Raw genomic sequence first — 23,841 nt, 5'->3', positions numbered from 1 at the left:
TCCCGGCATACTAAAGGGGGAAAATATTTGCTAAAATAAAGCTGGCAAGTCTCAAAACATATGTAGACAAGAAGCCTACAAACCAAACACAGGTATCTCTATTCAGTTACAGCTGACATCCATTTATTATAGCACAATGTCTTTGGGGAAAACCAGGATAATAAAGACTATAACCTTAAAATGAAAAGAAAAAAAAAAAAAAGGCCACATACCTAAAATGTAAGTCTCATGAGATGAGGAAAGCCAAGATTTTGATCTACTCTTGGGTTAGCCTTAGCCTTTGAGAATATAACAATGGCTAAACTAAACTGCACATGACCATGGGGACTGATTGGGCCGAATTAAAATAAGGCATTGTCAGGTATTTTGAACATTACAGTAAAAGCTGGAGAAGAGCAGGGCATTGTTTAATAGTTTGCACATGTGACCACAATTCAAGGAAAAATCTTTTTTTTTTTTTTTTTTAATTTTTTGATGTTTACTTTTGAGAGAGGAGAGAGAGACAGAGCGTGAGCAAGGGAGGGGCAGAGAAGGAGACACAGAATCCAAAGCAGTCTCCAGGCTCCGAACTGTCAGCACAGAGCCTGATGTGGGGCTCAAACCCATGAACTGTGAGATCATGACCTGAGCCAAAGTCCAATGCTCAACCGACTAAGCCACCCAGGCACCCCAGGAAAAATCTCTTTAGATAGCTAATTGATGAATCCTTCCCTATCAGATTGAGCAGTCATATTCCATCCATGTGATTCCTGTCCAAAGAGGTTGTATTACCTCCCCCCACCTCACAAGGAAACACCAATGATTACATCATCACTACTTACATTCAAAGCATTCTTTGCAGCTTCTGCTTCTGAGCGACTGTCAAAACTGACAAAACCTACGGGCTGAGGAAAGAAAAAAATATGAAGAAAAAACAAATCAGGGGATATATATTTTTCTGGGTCAAAGGTGATGTCAAACTGAAGAGCTAAGATAAAGAAATGACCACAGGCAATGGGTAGAAGAAATAAGAAAGCCAGTTCAAAAGAATCATGACGCAGTGGCTTAGCCAAATTTCTAACATGAATCAAAAGGGATTGTGAGAGTGGTTCTTCAAGGGCACAGCTGGGGATTTAGAGAATCATAAAAAAAAAAAAAAAAAAAAAAAATCTAGAAGGGGTTGGAAGGTGAGCAGCAGTGAACAAGAGAATAGAGGAAAACTTGGGTCAAGAGGCTCTACTTTCCTAAATCAAATTCACTGTACCTCAGTTTCTTCATCTTTTAAAATGGAAAGAGAATCGAATCACCTTTTGGTACACTGTAAGTGCAAGGAATACAATGACACAATGATAAAAGCCCTGTACTCTCACTGCATGATCAAATTTACAAAATGCATTTCCATGGCAAATCCCAAGGGATACCTTAAAAAAGTTTAACTAGCTGGGTAAACCAAATTGTTCCAACTGAATAGAGAGGAGTGATAATCCCTTTGGACTTCTAGTCCAGAAAGATGCTTGCAACACAGCTTATTTATAATGAATCAGAGAATATCTTATTGAGAGATGAAAAGTGACTCTGAGAGGTGAGCATGCTAAGTAAGGTATTCAGCATTTTGGGGGCGGGGGAAGCATATAGTTAAAAATCTTCAAGAAGCTTCTAGAAGCTATCAGGGTCATGGATTGCCACCCTCCATTCTGCACCTTTTGTGCTCCACTCTAGACTTGGGGACTATGCCTGATTTTAGCAGTTTAAAACACAAGAAAGACAGCATGAGTCCTCATCAACAGATATTTATACACTGCGAAATTTTGTCTGTTATATGTTTTGTTTTTTTTTTTAAAGGAAGAATTGGGAATAAAAGTGGGTTTGGATAATTTGTTTTGAATATACAGACCAATCCCAATATAACCATGCTGGAGGCATTACGTTTGCTTTCCTCAGGGACAGCCTCAGACATCCTAGCTGGAGACAATGGAATATGAATCATTTTCCTGTGCTAATTCCTAACCAATCTCACCCTTAATTTTAAGTCAACAACAAAACTCAAATCCTAATGAGAATTAAAAAAAGAGAATGCTCAGCCCCAGTAACATTCCTGAAGAAAGTCAATTCAAATTTATTATAGAATTGGATCATTTATATGCAAGTTTGAAATTCTTACCTGCTTAGATGTGAGCTTTATAAGAGAACCCTCGTAGCCCTGAAAATTAAGAAGAACCAAATTTAGACCAAAAAAGATAATAAGAAAAAAAAACAATTTAAAAAAAAAAAAGTTTTTTTGAGTGAGCGAGCAAGGGAGGGGCAGTCAGAGAAGGAGAAAGAATCCTTCAAAGTAGGCTCCATGCTGTTGGCACAGAGCCCAAAGCAGGGCTCAAACTCCCAAACCACGAATGAGATCATGACCTGAGCAGAAATCAAGAGTTGGAGGCTTAAGTGACTGACCCACACAGGCATCCCCCAAAAAACAATTTTAATAGCATCTTGCTCAAGTAAAAATGAGTCCTTTGACTCCTGACCATCTAACTCTTCTTACAAATGCTTCTTAAGGTAACTGAGAAAGCAAATTTTACACACGCATGCACACACACATCTACCTATGCTTCCACACTTAAGGCCTAAAACAAATCAGATCCTGAAATTTATGCACGTATCTATGTTTCTTATCCTTTTTTTTTTTTTCAATGAAATTATATAATAGTAGGAAGATGGGTTCCTGTCAACAGGTCTTTTTCATTTTACAGAACTAAGAGAGTGAAGGGAGTAAATTCAGTAAGATAGGAAGTATGTGATGACTTGGTCATGTGTTTGCTATAAAATAACATGAAAACATTACGAATGTACTAGGTAGAACTACTTATGCAAAATTTCAAAACTGCCAGGAAAAGTTTAGCAGGTAGTGATGCTAAATTCTGTTGAGTTATTTTGCTTACTTATTGAAGCAGCCAGTTTTCATGCTGTTATTCCGACTGGAACATGCAAAAACTCCCTGTTGGCTTTTTACTGCAGCTCATCCTCAAGGAGGATAGAAACCCTCCCTTTTCACTCCTTCGCTTCGCCCCTCCTGGCTCCTCAGGATAAGGATAACAAAGTGTGTTTATTTCTGAAAATAATCAATGGCTGGTGGCTTGTACTGATGGATGACACAAGGGGGAAAAAAACACCACTTGACATGATTGACCACCACACATATCAGTGCCAAGACAGATTTGCAGACTAGGGTCAGCCTCCAGGGACTTTAATTAAAAGAGGGTTGTTGGGAATGTACCAGGGTCCTGACTCTAGCGTTGGGGTTTCTGGGCAGGATGTTGGGATTGATTCTTCCTCGTATCTTCCCAACGGAGAACTATGTTACCAATTAGCTACTGTAAACATTTTACCTCAAAGGCCTTGAGCTCTTCTGGCCAGAGAGGTCATGATTCACAGTCCTGCCTCTTCCTTTTTCAAGGTGCACTGTCTCTGAAAAACTTGGAGGCTTAAACACTCTGGAGGCCTCAGAGGCAAAGGACAAATGGATATTTCACTCAAGTACAACACCACGGGTAGCGATATATTGTGCTCCCAAGTCACAAACAGAAAAGCAGTATCACAGACTAGTTCAGAACATGGATGGCAGAGGCAAATTGCTTGGGTTTGAATCTTAGCCCTGCCATTTGTTATGTGTGAACTGGAGTAAAATTTATTCAGTTATACAAGTTTCACTTTCCTCATTTGAAAAACTGAGGCCAACCCACCTGAATTGAGTGTGGTGACATTTCAATGGGGGTAATTCATGTAAGAAGCTTGCTGGCTAAATCTCTCTATAACACACAAAAACCTAACAGTATTCTGTCCTTTTAGATGATCAAATCAATTAAAAGGGACAGACAGTAGAAATGGCAACCCTGCAGAAGATGTTCAGGAAATCCTATGAAGTTGACACTCTCCTCACACCATCATCTTTTCTCCCCCACTTCCTCTCAGCTAAGCATGATTAACCCTTCTGTTTCCCTCTGTGCTGTCATCATTGTTACAGTAAGGGGGTAAGGGGATGGCTATCAGAATCGAGGCAGGTCTATTAATACATGGTGCCTTCCTAGCACATAAGCTAGATTCTTACCTTTGCTGGTTTTTAACTGGCTGCCCCTTCAACCTTCTTTCTTCCTTTCCTACCCAGATGTTTTCAGCTGTCACATCCTACTCTCTCCTTCTCCCTGAGAAGCTGAATTCTGTCCCTCAATCTGTCTTGCCTCTGTGGCTGGGGTCATGCTTCAACAGGATGGATGTTTCATCATTAATCAAGATGGCCCACCACCTAATCCTAAATGTGCTCCTGGACAGGCACTGCTGCTAACATGTCCTCACTGACCAGCTCAGACACAAGCCCTGAATTTATCATGACTTCTACATGCTCTCCTTGAGGGCCTAGGCCTCCAGCCCACAACGTACCCGGCCCCATCTTTCTCTTATCCTGCACACAGGTTAGCCTTCAAGGTTTCTCCTTGGTGGTCCAATTACCTGTTACGTTCTCAATTCTATCAACGTTAAATAACTATCTCTAAAGTGATTTTATCGTGATAGTCCCAATGGACAGGCAACTGTGTTAAGCATTTCGTGATGTCCCAGAATACCAAGTAATTCTTTAAAATTCTGTTTTACTTTGTATGAGATTTAGGACATTCTTCTCACAGAAAAAGTAATGGTGGTTATGTTGTCTAAAAATACTTAGTTTAAAAGTACACTTAACTTATATATCTAAAGAATAATATTAACAACAGTATTCCAACTAATAAACCTTGTAGGAATAGGGCTTGACTTATATTACTGCACTGGCAATATAAGTAACAGTAATTGATGGTATTTTCAGTAGTCTGCACTCAGAAGAATACTCCCAATTGGCAGATGATAAACAGGGAGGACACGAAGCCTGCTCTACATGCCAAAGAGTCCGATGCATGTCCACATTAGTAAAAGAGACTTTTCTAGATTAGCTGTTGGGGAGGACAAAGGCAATTTCAGCCATTCCTAAGACCATACACTGGAACTGAGTGATTAAATCTTCTTTACTGACCAACCCTGTAAGAAGGTCACTTTACAAGATGCTTTCTCAAACCTATCATTTCTTCCTGCAGAAACCCCCATGAAGCTTATACACATACTTTTTATCGTTTATAATTTCTCAAAGAGAAAAGGTACCTTAAATGGTCTGAAAAGCAGATAGAGCTCCCGAGGTTTGATATCCAGAGGGAGACCACTGACAAATAGGGTCCGGACCTGGAAAATAAACAGAAGTGATCAAGACAGTGAACAATCCAGAGAACAGCTATCACTTGTAATCTCAAAAATACATTCCTTCATATACTTCACGAGTCCTACCCAGTTCGTATTTTTTCCATAACCCAACTAACATTCTAACATTAAGATGCCAATAAGCAACTCCTGAATATTTCTATGGAATTACTCAGAGTGAATTACCCCTGGCTGATTTAAGTTTACAAACTTATTTCTCCTTTCCCAATTAGCCACTACCTGGTTCTAACACTATGAAGGGAAGAGAAGGTCTACAGAGTTAAAATATGAGCTTAAGAAAAACAGAAGTCATGAGAACAGCAAATCTACCACTTGTCTGGTCTATATCAAATGACTGCAAAACACGGTTCCAAAATAAAAATCGGAACAACTTTTGGTTTTTCATGTTTGTCCTTGCCTCTCCCTCGTCGGCATTAACAATTAATTTTAATAAATGTAAAAAGTTTGTTGCATAACCCTAACATATCTAAATAGTAGACAAAATGCATAACTCTCCATCTGCTCAGTTCCAAAACAGCAGGGAAGACTTCACTGACCTATACCCCATGAGGCCTAAGGTACAAATTATGTGATTGATTTCTACCAAAATACAGAACACTGATGACACACTTTCATTTGGGAGGATCAGAAAAAACATGTTAGCATTTGACTGGGAACTTAAAGAATAGGTAGAATATTATCACACAAAGTGTAAGAGGAAATGGGCAAGACTCAGAGGCAGAGAAAATACTAATAACCAAGGCAATGAAGAGGGTGATGGCACAGTATATTCTGGAAGAAGGGTAAGCCAAAACTGAACAGGTATCTGAAGAACAAACCACAGGGGGCATCAAAAGTCAATGCCTCAGGAATCTGGTGTTCACTGAATTGGCAAGGAGAAATCACTGAATTATCATCACCAGGTTTTCTTTCTACTTATTTTAGTGTTTTGTGTGCCTTCAGTCAAGTTTTCTACACCTTCCCACACACAATGAGATATAATGAACATGTAACATTGTGGAAGTTTAAGACGTACAACGTAATGGTTCAATATACTTATATACTGGTAATCACCACCATAGCGTTAGCTACTGTGTCACATAAGCAACCATTTCTTTTTTTGTGGTGAAAACATTTAAGATCTACTCTGACTTTCCAGTATAAGGAATACAGTATTGTTAGCTATAATCACAGTGCTGAGCATTAGATACCCATAACTTCTACAATTTCTAGCTGGAAATTTGTAATCTCTGGCCAACATCTTGTGTCTCCCCCATCTTGATCCCCTGGTAACCACCATTCTACTCTATTTCTAGAAAATTTGACTCCACCCCCACATATTCTATTCTTCTCTACTCAGGCTGATACAATTTGATGAAGTTCGGCATTAGAAATCATGTTGCTACCTTAAGAAAAATTCAATGCCGTATTGTTAACCATCTATAAATCTAGATTTTTCCTCACTGCAAAACTGGGAGATTTTCTAGAACCCTAACACTTTCTATTGATTCTGGTTGTGAAGAAGCAAAAAGCAGGCAAGACCCTTTATTGACCCAGCAGACAGTAAAATATCATGCCATTTGCATGCAGGTGTGTAATCAACACTATGATGATGTAAACAGCCTCAGAATCATGAGGGCCTTGTTTTTATTCATTCATATTTTAGATAACTTTATTGTGCTATAATTGATATACAGTTGACCCACGAACACAGGTTTGAACTGGTCTACTTACAGGCACATTTTTCCCCCCAATACAGTTTAGTACTGTAAATGTATTTTCTCTTCCCTATGATTTTCTTAATAACTTTTCTCAGCTTATTTTATTGTAAGAATACAGCATACAAAATACATAACATACAAACTATGTGTTTATGTTATTGGTAAAACTCCTAGTCAATAGTAGGCTATTAATAAGGGAGATAGAGGTTACATGTGGATTTTGACTGTGCAGACGATCGGTGCTCCTAATCCCCCCAGGGATCAAGGGCCAACTACATAATAAACTGTACATTTTATTTACAATTTGATAAATATTAAAAAAAAAAAAAAAAAACTTAATTGAGAGAGTGTGCGTGCACATTCATGACCAGGGGAGGGGCACAGGGGGAGAGAGAATCCCAAGCAGGCTCCATGCTGTCAGTGCAAAGCCCAAAGCAGGGCTCAATCCCACCAGCCGTGAGATCATGACCTGAGCCAAGATCAAGAGTCAGATACTTGACCAACTGAGCCACCCAGGCACCCCTACAATTTGATAAGTTTCCACATATTATAACCTATGAAACCAGAACAACAATCAAGATAATTAACATATCCATCACCTAAGTTTCCTGCTACCCTGTCCTACCATCCACATCCCCAGGCAATCACTGATCTGTGCCTTCTGTCACTAGGATTATGGATGGTGCAATGTTTATACAAATGGAGCCATAAAGTATGTATTCTTTTTGGCTGGATTTTTTACTTCAGCATAACTATTCTGAGATTCATCCACTGTTAATAGTCTATTCCTTTTCATTATTGAGTAGTATTCGGTTGTATGGATACACCACAGTTCATTTATCCATTCAACTGATGGTACATTTGGGTTACTTCTAGTTTTTGCTTTTACAAATAAAATGGCTTTGGAGATGAACATGCATCGATTTGTACAAGTCTTTGTATGGATATAGGTTTTCTTTCTTCTTGGTTAATTACCTAGGAGTGGAAGAGCTGAATGATATGGTAGGTATAAGGCTTAATTTTTAAACAACTGCCCTTCAATTCCTTCTTTTATGGCCCATAACATGATAAATGCTGTGTATTTAAAAACAAATGTGTATTCCATTGCTCTTGGATAGTACTGTTTTACAAATGCTGATTAGATTCAATTTACCTTTTGCCTTCTCCCGTCTCCCTCAACTTTGCCAGAGATAAAGACTCCTTTTTCCAGGAACTTTGTTTTACCAAAGCTAAGGCCAAATTACTGACAACTGCCAAAGACACAGATGATGAGGGAATCCTGTATTCAGTATGCCCTCCCTGCCATCAACAATGTTCTTCCCACAGTCCAAGTAAGTAAACACCATCTGTCCCTGGCTGCTCTAGCCAGGACACTCTGGAAGAGAGGGAATCCCAGCTCCCATTCACTCAAATTTTGCTGAGTACCCATTATGTCTGACATTATGCCAGGTACTGACTGGATTACAGATTTCCAAGGAAATAATGTAATAAGCAGATTCTATGGTTTAAACACTGGAGTACCATTTGTCCATTAGCTATGTGACATATTAATTAAAATTTAGGGAGTTAACTTAGAAAGTAAACTACCATTTATAGTATTGTTCTAAAGAAAAATACTTTACAAACTTACAAGTCAAACAGTTTACCAGCAAAATAGAAATCTGGGGGTTATCAAAATATGACTTGATATAAATCAAGGTTCAGGGGCACGTAGGTGGCCCAGTCGGGTATGTGTCTGACTTTGGCTCAGGTCATGATCTCAACGGTTCCTGAGTTTGAGCCCTGCGACAGGCTCTGTGCTGACAGCTTGGAGCCTGGAGCCTGCTTCAGATTCTGTGTGTGTCTCTCTCTCTCTCTCTGCAACTCCCCCGCTCACATCCTCTCAAAAAATAAAAACGTTAAAAAAATTTTTTTAAATAAAGGTTCATTTACATCAAAATGCAGTATTATGCAATAAAAATTATGTCTAAGAAAAAGAACGTTCAAGGAAAAAGTACAAATAGTTTGATTTTATTCTGTAAAACAGCCCACACACATATGTATTGAGAGGTATAACATGCGTTTGCAGGACATATACACAAAAATGGGTATATTTATATGGGTTAGCCCTGAGTGGTGGAAGAAGTGATTTTAATGTTTATTAGCTTATTTATACTTTTTTAAATGATATGCATGTACTAGATAACTTTATTTTGTGGAGAACTGCCTAGATTTTTTTTATTGTTTTCTTTAGGAAACTATAAACAATGTCAGTATTTACATCAATAAGAATTTTTAAGTTTACAGAGGAAACTTTTAATGTAAACATTTCAGAATTAGAAGTGATGCTGATTTTAGTATCTCAAAGTGTTATACATGAAAAAAAATTGAACTCCCATTAGCCCTAAGCTTGCCATGCACTCACAGATGACAAGAGGCTCAAAGCAGTAATTCTGTTCAAACTGGAGGCAACTAAAATGTCTAGTATTTTACTTACACATGGACACAAGTTACATTTCCTATAATCTAGTGAATCTGTTTCAAGAAGCTGCCAAGATATCTCTTCTCTCACTGAAGAGAGATTCTCTCCTCTGACAAAACACATTGGCTAGGAGAAATAATTTTCAAATAGTTACATTATATATTTATGAGTACAACTAAAGCTCACAAATACAGTGCTTGGAATCTACATGCTTTGAATCCTTTTTAGATCTCCTCAGACTAGGACATTTAAGTTAAAAAAAAAAAATCATGGATAATGAATGGAAAAAACTCTTCCTGAATATCTAACTCATGCTTTTTTCCTTGTGACTGGGCTCTAGATCGTGGATATAAAAAAAAAAGGGGGGGGGGGAGGTGCCTGGGTGGCTCAGTTGGTTAAGCATCCGACTTCGGCTCAGGTACGATCTCGCAGTTTGTGAGCTCAAGCCCCGCGTCGGGGACTCTGTGCTGACAGCTCAGAGCCTGGAGCCTGCTTTGGATTCTGTCTCCCTCTTTCTCTGCCCCTCCCGCACTCGCGCTCTGTCTCTCTCCCCCTCGGAAAGAAAATAAACATTAAAAAAAAGTTGTTTTTTTTTTAAGACAAGTTTAGTTCCCCCCCATTCTTCTCACCCCCACACTTTTTTTTTTTTTAATCTTAACCATTATATAGCAAAACATTTGTCTTTACCATGTCTGTGGAAATCACAAAGGTAAAAAGCATGCTTCTTGCTTGCAGGGAGCTTAGGACCAGTGAAGGAGACAGAACATACAAATAAATATGGTAACAGAAAGCTTAATTCATTCACAAAGAAACCAAAAGTGAAAGAAAAGTTTGAGACACATAAATGATCAGTCAGGAAAAAAAGGTCCCCCAAAATAACAAATGAATGATACCAAATGAACTTTGTGGCAGGTCAATCACTGTCCAAGGCAGCCCTTAACATACCAGAAGTGTCTGTGGATACAGATGTGCCTGGCGCTAGCCTCTAGCATCACAGATGTTTACTTTATCAGACACATGGGGAAACACATTTCTTAGTCAAGGACACAACATGCCTCATAGAAGTGCAAGACATGAAGCTGCTGACAGCTCTATCCCAAAGGGACTCTGATGGATTCTGTGGATGTACCTCCGATTTCATCTTTGCCACAAAAGAACTGAAGGAAATGCCAGGGGAAATCTCCTGTGCTGGACAGTAAGAGCAAGGAGACTTCTTTGCTCACTTATCTGGCATTCCCTCTAGAGGCCCTAGTTACATTTTGGATAAAACTAACCATGTGTTCTTCAGTGGCAGTGCCAGTTCCCACCAGAAAGACAAGCCACGTTTCAGTGACGGACTTCAATAAACTCTAATTTAGTAAGTAAAGTCATTGTGTCAGGTTTGTGTTTTCCTGGACAAAAAGGTCAACGTAGGCCTTGAAATGGAAAGATCCTATGTTTAACAAAGAACACACATTATCCTGCAGGTAATCTAGACATTAAAATATAAACCAACAAACGCTTCATTTCAGTACACAGCAGGAATCACACTTTACAGCCAGCGGCCCTATCTGGTAAACACCATAGCGGCCAAAGACTCTAGGCCTACGGGCATTTTCTGTGGATGTTTTTTAGGTGTTTATAAGATGTTAGGGATCACTTCTAGCTGCTCTGAGCTGACCTCTTGAGGTACATCTCAAATTCACAGGATTGGGAAAAGCTAGTTCTCATTTTCTAAATGATTCATGATTAACTACGGAAGTCACTAATTTGCATCATTCTAATGAGTGAAGCCCATAGGGTACTTCTATCTATGATAATCTATCCCCTGCAAGCTCTCTATCCACCTACCCAAATTCTTAAACCTATAAATGCAAACTCCAAAAGAAGCTTTCAAAGGTGCTATAGGTTTAAGTCTTTCTTTTGGGGTACCCATTCTTATCTGTAAGTATACTTGTGTGTTTCAAAGGTCTTTCAAATTGTTTTAGAGTATTTGGTACTCTTATTTGGTAGTAAGCATAATCCTAGGCACAGAGTGTATAGTCTATAAATCTCTCTTGGATTACTTTAGAAATCTACAAAAGAATACTGTATATTCACAGGAGACAATAAATGCTCGCATGTCGACACCTCTTGGCTGACAACATGGTAAACAAGAGGAGGTAACCAAATTTCCCAGGCACAACCTAGATCAGTATGGTTACAACATCAAATGACAAATACTCATATGACAAAAAGGCAGAAAAGGTTAACATTATTAGAGACAAGTTTAAAAGAAAAGGAAAGGAGATAAAAAGAATCACAAGCAAGGGAGAAAAATGAAAAAGACTGAAAATGTAGACCAAAAGACAAACAGATCACAAAAATTCAGGACTGTACACGCAACAACATAGAGAGATCAATATATGGTTACTAGTAAAATCACTCCCATTTCAACTTAATAATGATTTAAATATACTTTTGTATAAATAAATCCCAAATCCACTATGAATTAACAATCCACAAGGTTTTTTGAAAAAATATTCAAAATTACTAGCTTGCACATTTAAAATGATGAGTAGATAACCAGGTCTACTGACAAAGGCTCCTGACTATTAAGTGAAAAGGCAAACACCAGAATTTGTCTATAATCCCAGTTTAATTCTTTTAAGTGTTGTTATGAGTTAGTAGATGCTTAAGAAAAAAGAAAGGTACTGAAATAATGTTTACTAAATTACTGTTCTGTCAATAGCAGGGAAGGTGGAATTATTACAGAGAACTTTAATTTTACATATTTATACACATAGGCATTTAAATATTCAGAAGCATAAACCATTTCTTAAAAAGAGAATACACACAGCCCACAGAGATCTCCTTCATTTGGAAATAGGAACCTTGGGTCCAACCTATCCTTCTGTCCTTAGCTGGTCTCATTTTTCTGCCTGTGGCTCCATAGGGACAAACCTGATGCAGCAGAAGTATATATATTCATTTAATTTGCTTCACATTCCAATTCTGACAAAAGTCAGTGTTTCTTTGTACCTTCACCAAAAATAAAATCTAACTAAAAACAGGCATCAATGACTCTAAATTAAGGGCCTAGGAGCAGGACCATCCTCGCTTCAGTCAAAAGGGTCTCTTGGTTTGTCAACACCCTACTTCCCACTAAAACAACAACACAGGGATCATGCACTCTCCAACTCCCAAGGAAGTGCCAGCTTTCTTCTGGGAGATCATGTAATATAAACTTGGTTTCAGGGACAGAAAAGTTAAAGAGCTCCACATATCTGTGCAGCATAAACCCCATAGCACTGGGTTGTTTTAACACACAAGGCAGGGGAGGAGGTTCAGAGCCCGGTTTTTAAATTTTACATACAGATTATTTTACTCTCTTTAAATAAAGTATTGATGGATTTAATTATTTGCTTCTTCTGTAAGCATCACCTGAAACAAAAAACTCCCAACAGTGAATCCTGCTGAGGATGGCTTTGTCATCTCATTTCCAAAGGCTGCTTTGTTGGCCTGCTATGATTTCACATTCATGTATTGCCACTATGAAAATGGATTACCACAATCATTAAAATGGTCTGCCAGGAATTTTATTCTGGTTGCAGCTCAAGAGAAACTGACCGGCCTTTGGTCAAGCTCCAGTTTCTTATTGGCATGGATTTCAAGATGGGATAAGTGGTCAAGTTCCACTCTCCTGGCCCCCTACTGGACTTAAAGACACATTCCATTACTAGCCCTGGGAAGGTTACGCTGTGGTTCAGGAGGCCAGGGTGCTACAGACACCAAGGAGCGATTAACCATGGGATAGAAGAGTTATTACCATGTTGCTGTTATAAACTCCCAGGTTGTAGTTTTAGATTGATCATCTAAAACGTAATTATCCATATTGCAAGTCTTCCTAGCTCTGAGGGATCCACTAGTGTTTGCCCTGAGTGACATCCCGTTGTAGAAGATCAGTATCCATAGAATAACCAAATTTAGAGTCTTACTTTGGGCCCCTGGACACCAGGGTACCTTTGCCAAAGTGATCAGAAAGTTTCCAGTAAGATCAGGGAAAGAAGGAAGAAGACTCATGGGAGCACATACAGAAGTAGAACCACCATGGTTCCATAAACTCGTATGTGCAGGGCTCAGAATATGCAAAGGAAACAGAGACAGCAAGTTAGCACTGGGTACACCACACCACTGTGTTCACTGAGGAGATATCCTGGCCCAATCCAATGTCAATTTATAGTCAATCAGATGGTCTCATCATCTCCCAGGTTTATACAACTGCTTAAGACCAAAGTCCAACCTAGGCCATACCTCACGTCTGCTATATATCTAAAAGGATAAGAGATAAATCAAGAATTTCTAGGGTCTGAAACTACCCAAGAATAGGCAGATGTGTCTGTACATGTGGGCCCTTAACCTCATTATTAAGAAACTTCCTTAGGCCTGTCAGATACAAAGGGAGGTGGGTACCAGAAACAAGTCAGGAATTTAGAGTTTCCCAGGAAACTACATACATAAATGTGCGCATATAAGAACTCAACTCCATTAGGAAGCTCATGGTTGCTGTCCAACATAGTATATGGTTGTCAGGTTCCTAGAGTTCAATAAGAAGTTCCTTATAAAATCAGGATGCTTTACCCTCTTACCTCTAGTCCTCTCCTTATCGATGCTGGCTTCCCTTAGTCCCTTTTAAGTCAACTTTCTGATGGCTAACTCTGTTTCAACCTTGGATAGCCCACATAATCCTACTCTTCATTCAATTATACTGCCTGCATTGCTAAAACGTGAAGATTTTCAAACATATTCATTAATGCTGTGTATTGTAAACTGAAGTTTGCATTTTAATCCCCTAATGTGCACTTGCCCTTAGGATTTTAATCCTATAGAGTACGATGAAGTTGAATGTCCGAAAGATTATTCTGGGCTATCCGCATACAGCCTTTTCCATGCACTGACAAAATGAAGTACAAGCGGAAGAAGAGCTTACCAAAATCTCAAGCCCTTTCTTTCTCCTTCTGCATAGTTCAGATGACTGAACAGATCTGCTTCACAAAATAAGAAAAAAAGTCATTCCACCTCTCCCAGCTATACAGAAAAAGCTATCCCAAGCAGTTTTTTGTAGTCACAAAGTACCCGAAAAAAAATTCAGAATCAGGGGCTATGGTCCCAACACTGCCCAGGGCTGTAAAAGATTTGTTTTTTACCTTAAGTGGATAAAGTTCATCTGAGGAACTTGATCCCACTGTGAACTTCAGTTTGCAGCGCACTTTTAATAACCATCCATAATGCACCACAGTTCTAACGAACTAGAAAGCTGTGGGAAAAAGTTGGTTTCCCCATGTGTAGTTGTGAGAAATGACTCCATATACACTTCAAATTCTTCGATGCCAAGTCAGTTCGCCTTCAAACTGAATGTTCTTCCCCATATGATAGTGGTGAGCATCCTAGTACTTAACAGTAGGTGCCAAGTATTTGTATAAGGAACTAAATGAGTAAATGTGAAACTGAGTCACAGTACTAGGAATGAGGCATAAGAGAGAGCCACATAATTTATGAACATCCAGATATGGAGGAATATGAGGAAATAAAATTGTGATTTTTATACACATTCAACAGGATAAGTACTCAAGACAGTAAAGAGGATATGTGCTAAAACAATAAATAATAAGCACTTATGTGGAACCACACTGCTGGGATTCAAATCCCAGTTCTGCAACTCACTAGCTATGAACCTTCATCTGTCCATTCAGAAATTTCCTCATCTGGGAACGAGAGACAACAATGGTACCTACTTGTGGCAGTTTTTAAATATGTCCACAGCATTTTTTGTACTCTTCCATTCAAGAGGTGAAGCTGGATTCTCCTCCCCTTCAGTGTGGGCTTCACTTAGTGACTCACCTCTAATGAACAGAGTACAGCAGAAGTGATAGCATGTAGTTAGCATGTAGCATGTAGTCTGTTAACTTCAAACACTGGGTCAAACAAGGCATTGTGGCTTCTTCAACAGAAGCAGGCCCTCTTGGATCATTTGCTCTGGGGGAAGCCAGCTGCCATGTCATACTGATACTCAAGAGACAACATGGAGAAAAATTTAGAGTTTGAATTCGCCTAGACAGGAAACTAGATACATAAATGTGTGCATGTGATAGGAACTGAGAGGCCTCTGGTCAAAAGCCATGTGATGTGGCCATCTTGGAAGACCTTCCAGCCCCAGTCAACGCTTCTTATGACTGCAGCCCCCAGCTAACAATGTCCTGACTGTATCCTCAAGAGAACTTGAGCTAGATCCACCTACCATAGCTTCTCCTAAATTCCTGACCCTTAGAAACTGTGAAATAACAAATGTTTAAAACCATTAAATTCTGGGGTAATTTCTTAACAAACTTGCTGGAAGGATTAAATAAATTAATAGGAAGTGAAATGCCTCAAGTTCAGTACCAGGTTCTCAGTAAGGACTCAGAAATTTTTATCTGTATTAAAGTAGCTTACACCACTCAAAAGAAGATGCATTTTTATGCTCCAAAGGCAAATCAATCCTAAGAGAGGCTGCAACTGATAATATTATCATGCAACTGTTACACACAGGCTTAAAATGGGCGAAAGGTAAAAAGTTTGCACAGTAAAAGGAAGTAACATGCTTAAGTATTTTCCACAATATGAACCTCAAAAGTGTGACTTAGAGTCCCTTTTATTACCAATCTCTCTACCTCTTTAGAAGGCCAGGAGCAAATTCCGCTCTGGCCAGCACCCTACCCCCCCAGCTGGTCATGCATCCTCAACTCCTACTTCCTCATGTGACAAGCGTTAAACAAAGAAGGAAGGAGAAATCTCTTTTCGTTCTATTAAAGATTTTAAAAAGTATCAAGGTTAATGGTTTAAGTATTCCTATCAAGGAGAAAACAAATTTTGAAGTGATATTAGGCAAATTATCAATCTCTAAAATCTTTAATTTGGACATAACAACATCTGCCCTCTTCCTACCTACTTTTACGGGAAACTGAAAGTATGAATTAAGTGGCATCATTCAAGTTACTCAATTTGAGAACATTTCTGATTTGTTTAATCACTACTTTTTATTGTATACAATATCTTAGCTACATTATACATTCGATTAGTATCCAAAATTCATTAAATCATCCACTTGCTTAACATTCATCGTGGATTGAATCCTCTCATCGGATACAAAAATAAAGAGAATACCAACGTTGGAAAGGATGTGAAGAAACCCTATGTCTTAGATACACTGCTGGCAGGAATATAAAAAGGTACAATCACAGTCTAGAAAACAGTTTGGCAGTTTCTTAGCAAAAAATGCAATTACCGGTGTGTGCCTGGGTGCCCCAGTCAGTTAGCGTCTCTTATTTCAGCTAGGTCATGATCTCACAGTTTTTGAGTTCAAGCCCCAAGCTGGGCTCTATGCTGTCAGCAGAGAGCCTCCTTGGGATTTTCTCTCTCTCTCTCTCTCTCTCTCTCTCTCTCTCTCTCTCTGCTCCTCCCCTGAAAGTGCACTTGCACACTCTCTCTCAGAAATAAACTTACCAAAAAAAAAAAAAAAAAAAGCAATTACTATACAACCTAGCAATTGCACTCTTGAGTCTTTTTATCCGAGAGAAATGAAGATTTATGTTCACACAAAAACCCGTACACAAATATTCAGAAACCTTTGATTCATAATTACCAAACAAATAAGCCAGATCTCCTTTAAAGGGTGAATGGTTAAACAAACGGGTATACCTCTGCCATGGAATATCACTCAGCAATAAAAAGCAATAAACTATTAATACAAAAAAACATAGATAAATCTCAAGGGAATTATGCTGAGTAAAAAGTAAAACAATTCCTAAAGGTTACATACTGCCTGATTCTTTTTATAGGACATTCTTGAAATGAAATTACAGAGATGAAAAGCAAATGAGTTTGCAAGAGTTAAGGACAAAGGAGGACTAAGAGGTGGAGGGGGATACGCAGTTTTATGAAGGCAATGACAAGGATTCCTTGTGGTAATGGGGCTAATCTATATAATCTTAAATACGGTGGTGGTGGATACACACACCTGCACGTGATAAAATTACATAGGACACCACACACACAAAACTGGGGAAATCTTAAGAAAATGAGTGGATTCCATCAATGTGAATTTCCTGATTGTGATATTGTGCTACAAGATGTTTTACAAGATGTATCATTAGGGAAAAGGCACACAGGATCTCTCTGTATTACTTCTTATAGTATATGAACTATCAATCATCTAAAAGTTTACACTACGCACTTAAAAAAACTAACACAAACGGGGCACCTGGGTGGCTTAGTCTGTTGAGTGTCCGACTTTGGTTCAGGTCATGACCTCACAGTTCAGGAGTTCGAGCCCCATATCTGGCTCACTGCTCTCAGTGCTGAGCCTGCTTCGGATCCTCTGTCCCTCTCTCTCTGCCCCGTCCCCGCTTGCACTCACTCTCAAAAATAAACATTAAAGGGGCACCTGGGTGGCTCAGTCGGTTAAGCGTCCGACTTCAGCTCAGGTCATGATCTCACAGTCTGTGAGTTCGAGCCCCGCATCAGGCTCTGTGCTGACAGCTCAGAGCCTGGAGCCTGTTTCGGATTCTGTGTCTCCCTCTCTCTCTGACCCTCCCCCGTTCATGCTCTATCTCTCTCTGTCTCAAAAATAAATAAATAAATGTTAAAATTTTTTTTTTTTTAAATAACATTAAAAAAAAAAAAAAAAAAAGCCTGACAAACCTGACAAATAATTACATAAACATTAATCAGGACATTTATATCAGCTGGTAAAACTAGGATGTGAAACTATATAGTTATAAATTCCTTTGCATTTCCAAGCTCTATCAGAAGACTGGTCTTTTCTTCATTGATTTTTTAAGTGGCAAGATATTATATATATATATATATATATATATATATATATATATATATATATATGTAATAAATGTATATATTTATAATATATATAAAAAATGCAACTCTTAAAGGAAGTGTGTTGTACTCAAATTACAATTTTCTTGATGTATTCAATCACTACCTTTTATTGTAGTACATGATATCTTAGCTATGTTCTACTTTGATTATATCTCATTCAAGATAGATCTCACATGATACAGGAAATTAAAATATTTTGAATTGATATATTTGCTATTTTAACTATCATCAGGGAAAAGATTAAGAGGGTCAAGCCCAGAAAGTTCAGAGAACACAGACATATATGCAGGCTACATCCCATATGAACAGGGCTTTGGTAAGCTCTCTTAATAACCACCTACTTTTCTAAACCTGTTTGTGTGTGAAAATTTATTCAGCCAATACTTGTTTGCATTTAAAACACCACATGACTGAAAGACGAATATTTGGAATACAACCTACTTTAAGTTGGCTACTTCCTGTAATTCATAAATTAGTTACTTTCTTCAAACACTGCAAAGCGCAGTGCTTATAATGTGTTCTTCCAGTAAGAGTAAGCTTCCACTTTTAAATTTAGATTATCATAGCTTTTCCAATCACAGGAATTTCCAAATCCAGAATACCTTCAATGTATTTAGGCCACAACTAATAATTCCACAGCCTACTACAGGAACTACCTTTCCAGTGAGACGCTATTTGTTCAATTTGATAACCGCCTCTGTCTGTAAACCATTTATGTGGTCATTTGAATCAAGTCAGTATTAAGTTAATATATTACTTATGCGTATGTATAATTATGTAAATAGATGCAGGCGTCTGAAAACTCGGCAGGATTTTTAAGTAGAACTGTATGTGTTGCTCAGGCACAATGGAAGACCTAACAAATGTCAGAAACAAAGAAATGATGAGTGAGGTTTGAGGAGCTGAGAAATAACCTATATTAACAAAAGTAATACATGCTTTACAGATGGATCTAAACTATTTAAAAATGTTAGATATGTAATCTGAACTCCCACAGCACAAACTTTTCAATTACTGTAATGGAAGGAAAATACCACTAAATTGAACCTAGTGGTTTAATTCCCATCTCTGCTTCAAAACTAGCTGTTGAGGGCTTGGACACTGACCTCTCTGAGCCTCCCTTTCCTTATTGAGAAAGTGAAGGTGTAGGACAGTCCGTCTCCAGGTTCCATTCCGAGTCCACAGGTCCAGTGAAAGGATGGGTTTTTGGTAAAGGCATTACCAGAATCAAAGGACATCAGTCAAGAAGACCTAGTTCTTGCCACTGAGAACTTTTCAATCAAGCCACTGAAATATACACATTTCACTAGATATTTATGTATATTTAAATTGTATTTTTTATTTATGATTCATGTAATAAAACATAGTGACATCGTAAACCACACATTTCAAGAATTCAGCAGAGCTGTCAGCACAAAGCAAGATAAATGGGCTAAAGAGCTACTGATGTGCAGTCAGTTATCACAAACACTGACCTAATGGTCATGATTAAATCTATGTACGCTAACAGAGCACAGTATTTTAAGCACGCAAACTCCAGAGCTAGATTGCCTGGATTTGAATCCCAGCTCCAATGTCTATTATCTGAATAATCTTAGACAACTTACAAACCAAACAGAGCCTCAGTTTCCTCATCTATAAAGTGGGAGATATAAAACTTACCTCATAAGGTTGCTAAGAGGTTTAAATAAGTGACTATTTATTTGTAAAGCATTTAGAAAAGTACCTGACACATTATATAAGTCTTTGTTAAATAAGTAAACAGAGTCCTTCCACTGCTATCTAGTTAACACTTCTTGCTGATGGGGTAGAATAAACACTAAAGAATGAAATTATTCAAATCCAAAAACTTAGAGGACTTCATTTAGCCAGCTGAAGAGACTCTGAAAAGTTACCCATAATAAACAGTATTCTAAAAGTAGCTATTAAATAAAAACCATGGGGCAGCTGGGTGGCTCAGTCGGTTAAGAACCCAGCTTCAGTTCAGGTCATGATCTATCTCATAGCTCATGAGTTCGAGGCCCCCATCAGGCTCTGTGCTGACAGCTTGGAGTCTGGAGCCTGTTTCAGATTCATATTCTCTCTCTCTCTCTCTCTCTCTCTCTCTCTGCCCCTCCCCTGGTTGCATTCTATCTCTCTCAAAAATAAACATTAAATAAGTAAATAAATAAATAACATGACCACTGCGCAAACTGCGTATCATCGAAGACAAATATTTCATTATTAATAGTGGATTTCCAGAGTGAAATGCTGTTATTCACACTACCTCTACCACTTTCACTCCCTTTCAGGAACCTGGAATTCCTTTCCAAGTTTAACATGGTATGCACCTGTGACATAAAGTACTTGTAAAGAGCACAAACCAGTGCATTTTACAGAAACCAGCTCATTATTTTCCATTTTGTGAATTTCAAACAGCTAAGGCAGTTTCCAAAACTGTTCCTTTCCAACTGAGGAAAAATTCTCAAGATTGTCAGAGAACCTGGGGCATGTGAAGGATTGTTCAGAGTGGACATGACTCAACCTGTCGGTGATCTCCCTAGAACCTGGTTGTGCCAGCCCAGCTCTAGCCAGAATACAGACTCAGATATGCACATCTAAAACAGTTATCACAGTTCCAGAGAGTCTGTGCTCTAATATGACCAAATGAAGATACAACCAACATCTCAGATATGCTGCTGTTTTGCCAAAACTTCTCAATTGTTCTTCCAAATGGCTATTCTCCTAACCTATTTATCAAAGTGTAATTTATTTGGCACCTCATGGAAGAATTTCCCTATGTTCTGAATACAACAGAATATAAAACCTCACCAGAAATCTAAGACAATGTATGTATATACCAAACTACAATATACGCATGACTTAAAAAAAAAAAAATCTTTTTAGTATGCTTAATGCCACATATGATACCTTTTTTTTTTTTTTTTTTTTTTTTTTTTTTGCTACCTGAAATTGTATCACAGGTACTATGAGCCCAGGCAAGAGGACTATGGAACCCTAACCTCATACCCTCCTCCTTCTGACACCATCCAGCTGTAAGCAGTGCTTGGACAACTGGCCCACAACCTTTAGATGACCCTCTAAGGCTAGCACAAGCATCATTTATTTTCTTCCACATGTCTTAATCTGCGGTGGAAAGTACACCGTTCATCAAAAAAATTTAGGTTTTATCTGCAGTCACCTTATGGCTCAAAAATTTCTAAAAAACAGAATAAATGTATATACATACACACACACAAGATTTTAGAAAAGACTATAACAGAACTATTGTTTTTCTGACTTCACAATCAGCACTACTAACAAAATCGGTTTCCTCACCACATAAACATTCCATAAATATGATTCCCTTCTCTTCTGCCACTTTTCTTCCTTCCCTGAGCACTTTCTTGCTCTAATGGGTGAATCTTAACACCACACCTTGCTTAATTCTAGGCTAACAGCCTTTTCTTTCATACTTATTCTTCACTTGTGTAGAAAGGTTACTTCTGGACTTAGAAGCCCAAATCAAGTCTTCTCTTTTGCCAAGGAAGGAGGTTTCTTGCAAGTGCTCCAATTCTCTCCTTCCTTCTTTGAACTCCTGTTGCACTGCTGTACCACAGTCATGTGTCTCATTCTGTTCCCAAACTGCTTCACGGGCTTTAGTTAAGTCCTTCCCAATTAAACCATAAATTCCTTGAGAGCAGATACCATATCTTATTCACCTATCACTATAATCTTGAATTAGGGATCTAAATCTCCTTAGATTAGGGATCTAAGTTTCCTCCTGCATCTGACATTTAAGAATGATACACTCATCCTGGAGAAAGTCATAATTGGGTGTTATTTAAATTATTGCATAGAAAGGTCAGGTTTTAATTCTAAGAGGAAAAGGCTCCCTTTTTATCTATCCATTAAAAACAATTAAGGGGCACCTGGGTGGCTCAGTTGGTTAAGTGTGGGACTTTGGCTCAGGTAATGATCTGGGGTAGTGAGTTCGAGCCCCGCATCAGGTTCTGTGCTGACAGCTCAGAGCCTGGAGCCTGTTTCGGATTCTGTGTCTCCCTCTCTCTCTGACCCTCCCCCGTTCACGCTCTGTCTCTCTCTGTCTCAAAAATAAATAAACGCAAAAAAAAAAAAAATTAAAAACAAAAACAATTAAGAACTTAAAACCAGGGGCACCTGGGTGGCTCAGTTGGTTAAGCATCCAACTTCAGCTCAGGTCAGGATCTCACAGTCTGTGAGTTGGAGCCCCGCGTCGGGCTCTGTGCTGACAGCTCAGAGTCTGGAGCCTGCTTCAGATTCTGTCTCCCTCTCTCTCTATCCCTCCCCTGGCTCATGCTCTCTCTGTCTCAAAAATAAATAAAAACATTAAAAAAAAAAAAAAAAAAAAAAAGAAGGGCGCCTGGGTGGCTCAGTCAGTTGAGCGTCCGAATTAAGCTCAGGTCATGATCTTGCGGTCTGTGAGTTTGAGCCCTGCATCAGGCTCTGTGCTGAGAGCTCAGAGCCTAGAGCCTGCTTTGGATTCTGTGTCTCCCTCTCTCTCTCTCTGCTCCTCCCCTGCTCATGCTCTGTCTTTCTGTCAAAAATAAATAAACATTAAAAAAATTAAAAAAAAAAATTTTAAACCATAAATTTATAAAATATAAGAATTTGAGATCCCAAACTAGGTAACATTACTTAATTTAATCATGGTTTTACACAAATAACAGATTCAGTGGTTTCTAAGACTGTTTCTTAAGTATTACCTTTTTGTCTTAATGTTCAAGATAAAAGGAGGCCTCTAATCCTAAATTAGAGGTCAATTTTGTTTCTTTCTAAAAACCAGGTTTCTGGGGCCCCTGGGTGGATCAGTCAGTTAAGCATCTGATTCTTGGTTTCAGCTCAGGTCATGATCTCACAGTTTCGTGAGTTCGATCCCTGCATCGAGCTCCATGCTGCTTGGGTTTCTCGATCTCTCCCTTTCTCTCTGCCCCTCCCCCCCCCCCCCCCACTCACGCTGTCTCTGTCACTCTCAAAACAAACAAAAAAAAATTAAAAACCAGGTTTCTTCTGCGAAGTTCAGAAAAGATGGCTCATGAAGTGTTTAACTACAAGGAAAAGGGAGCACCATTTCTCTAAATAGTAATTAGTTAGAAGTTTCACCTCTGAGGTTAAAGCACATTCAAGTTTTAAACGTGAGGTTCTTTGATAAGAGATGGCAAATGCCAAGTTTAACCCCACCCCATTCCCTCCACAGATGCTTGCCAAGCACACACTCCTCAAACACTCCTAGATGCTTGTTACTTCACCACCTTAGTTAGATCTATCTCTCCTCTCTCCACAGGTAGAATGGACATACTACTGACCATCCTTAAGGCATTTTCAAAGGAATATAGAAAGCATGAAAGAACTAATCAAGTACTGTTAAATCCCTGACAGACACTATTATACAGTACTTAGTTATCTCCATTTCCGATTTTCAGTAATACTAAACTCACAATCCTGAACTGCTTCTCTCATGCTCTCAGGGCACTATATGTTCAAGAAAACCAAAAGGGAGGCTAT

At 38.7% G+C, this 23,841-nt stretch overlaps 1 protein-coding gene across 12 annotated transcripts in view; it reads right to left on the bottom strand.

Annotated features, from left to right (window-relative positions):
- The window catches only part of RBPMS (RNA binding protein, mRNA processing factor), a 176,294-nt gene that overhangs the window by 92,989 nt on the left and 59,464 nt on the right, over window positions 1-23,841 (bottom strand). For 10 of the 12 annotated variants that reach the window (XR_002085072.2, XR_002085071.2, XR_008421578.1 and 7 more), the window contains 3 exons: window positions 5,152-5,229; window positions 2,141-2,179; window positions 822-884 (listed from right to left, as the gene is read on the bottom strand). The exons of 1 other annotated variant lie outside the window; for it this stretch is intronic. Coding sequence is in view for 6 of the 11 variants with exons in the window: in XM_019466824.2 (XP_019322369.2) it covers window positions 822-884; window positions 2,141-2,179; window positions 5,152-5,229 (180 nt within the window). In the remaining 5 variants the exon portion in view is untranslated. One more of the 12 variants, XM_019466825.2, reaches the window with a different exon arrangement.

This window comes from Panthera pardus, unplaced genomic scaffold (assembly GCF_024362965.1).
Source record: "Panthera pardus isolate Hobbes unplaced genomic scaffold, ASM2436296v1 HiC_scaffold_13, whole genome shotgun sequence".
NCBI lineage: Eukaryota > Metazoa > Chordata > Mammalia > Carnivora > Felidae > Panthera > Panthera pardus.
Note: the sequence above shows the minus strand (reverse complement) of the source record. Positions and strands in the feature narration are given on the sequence as shown.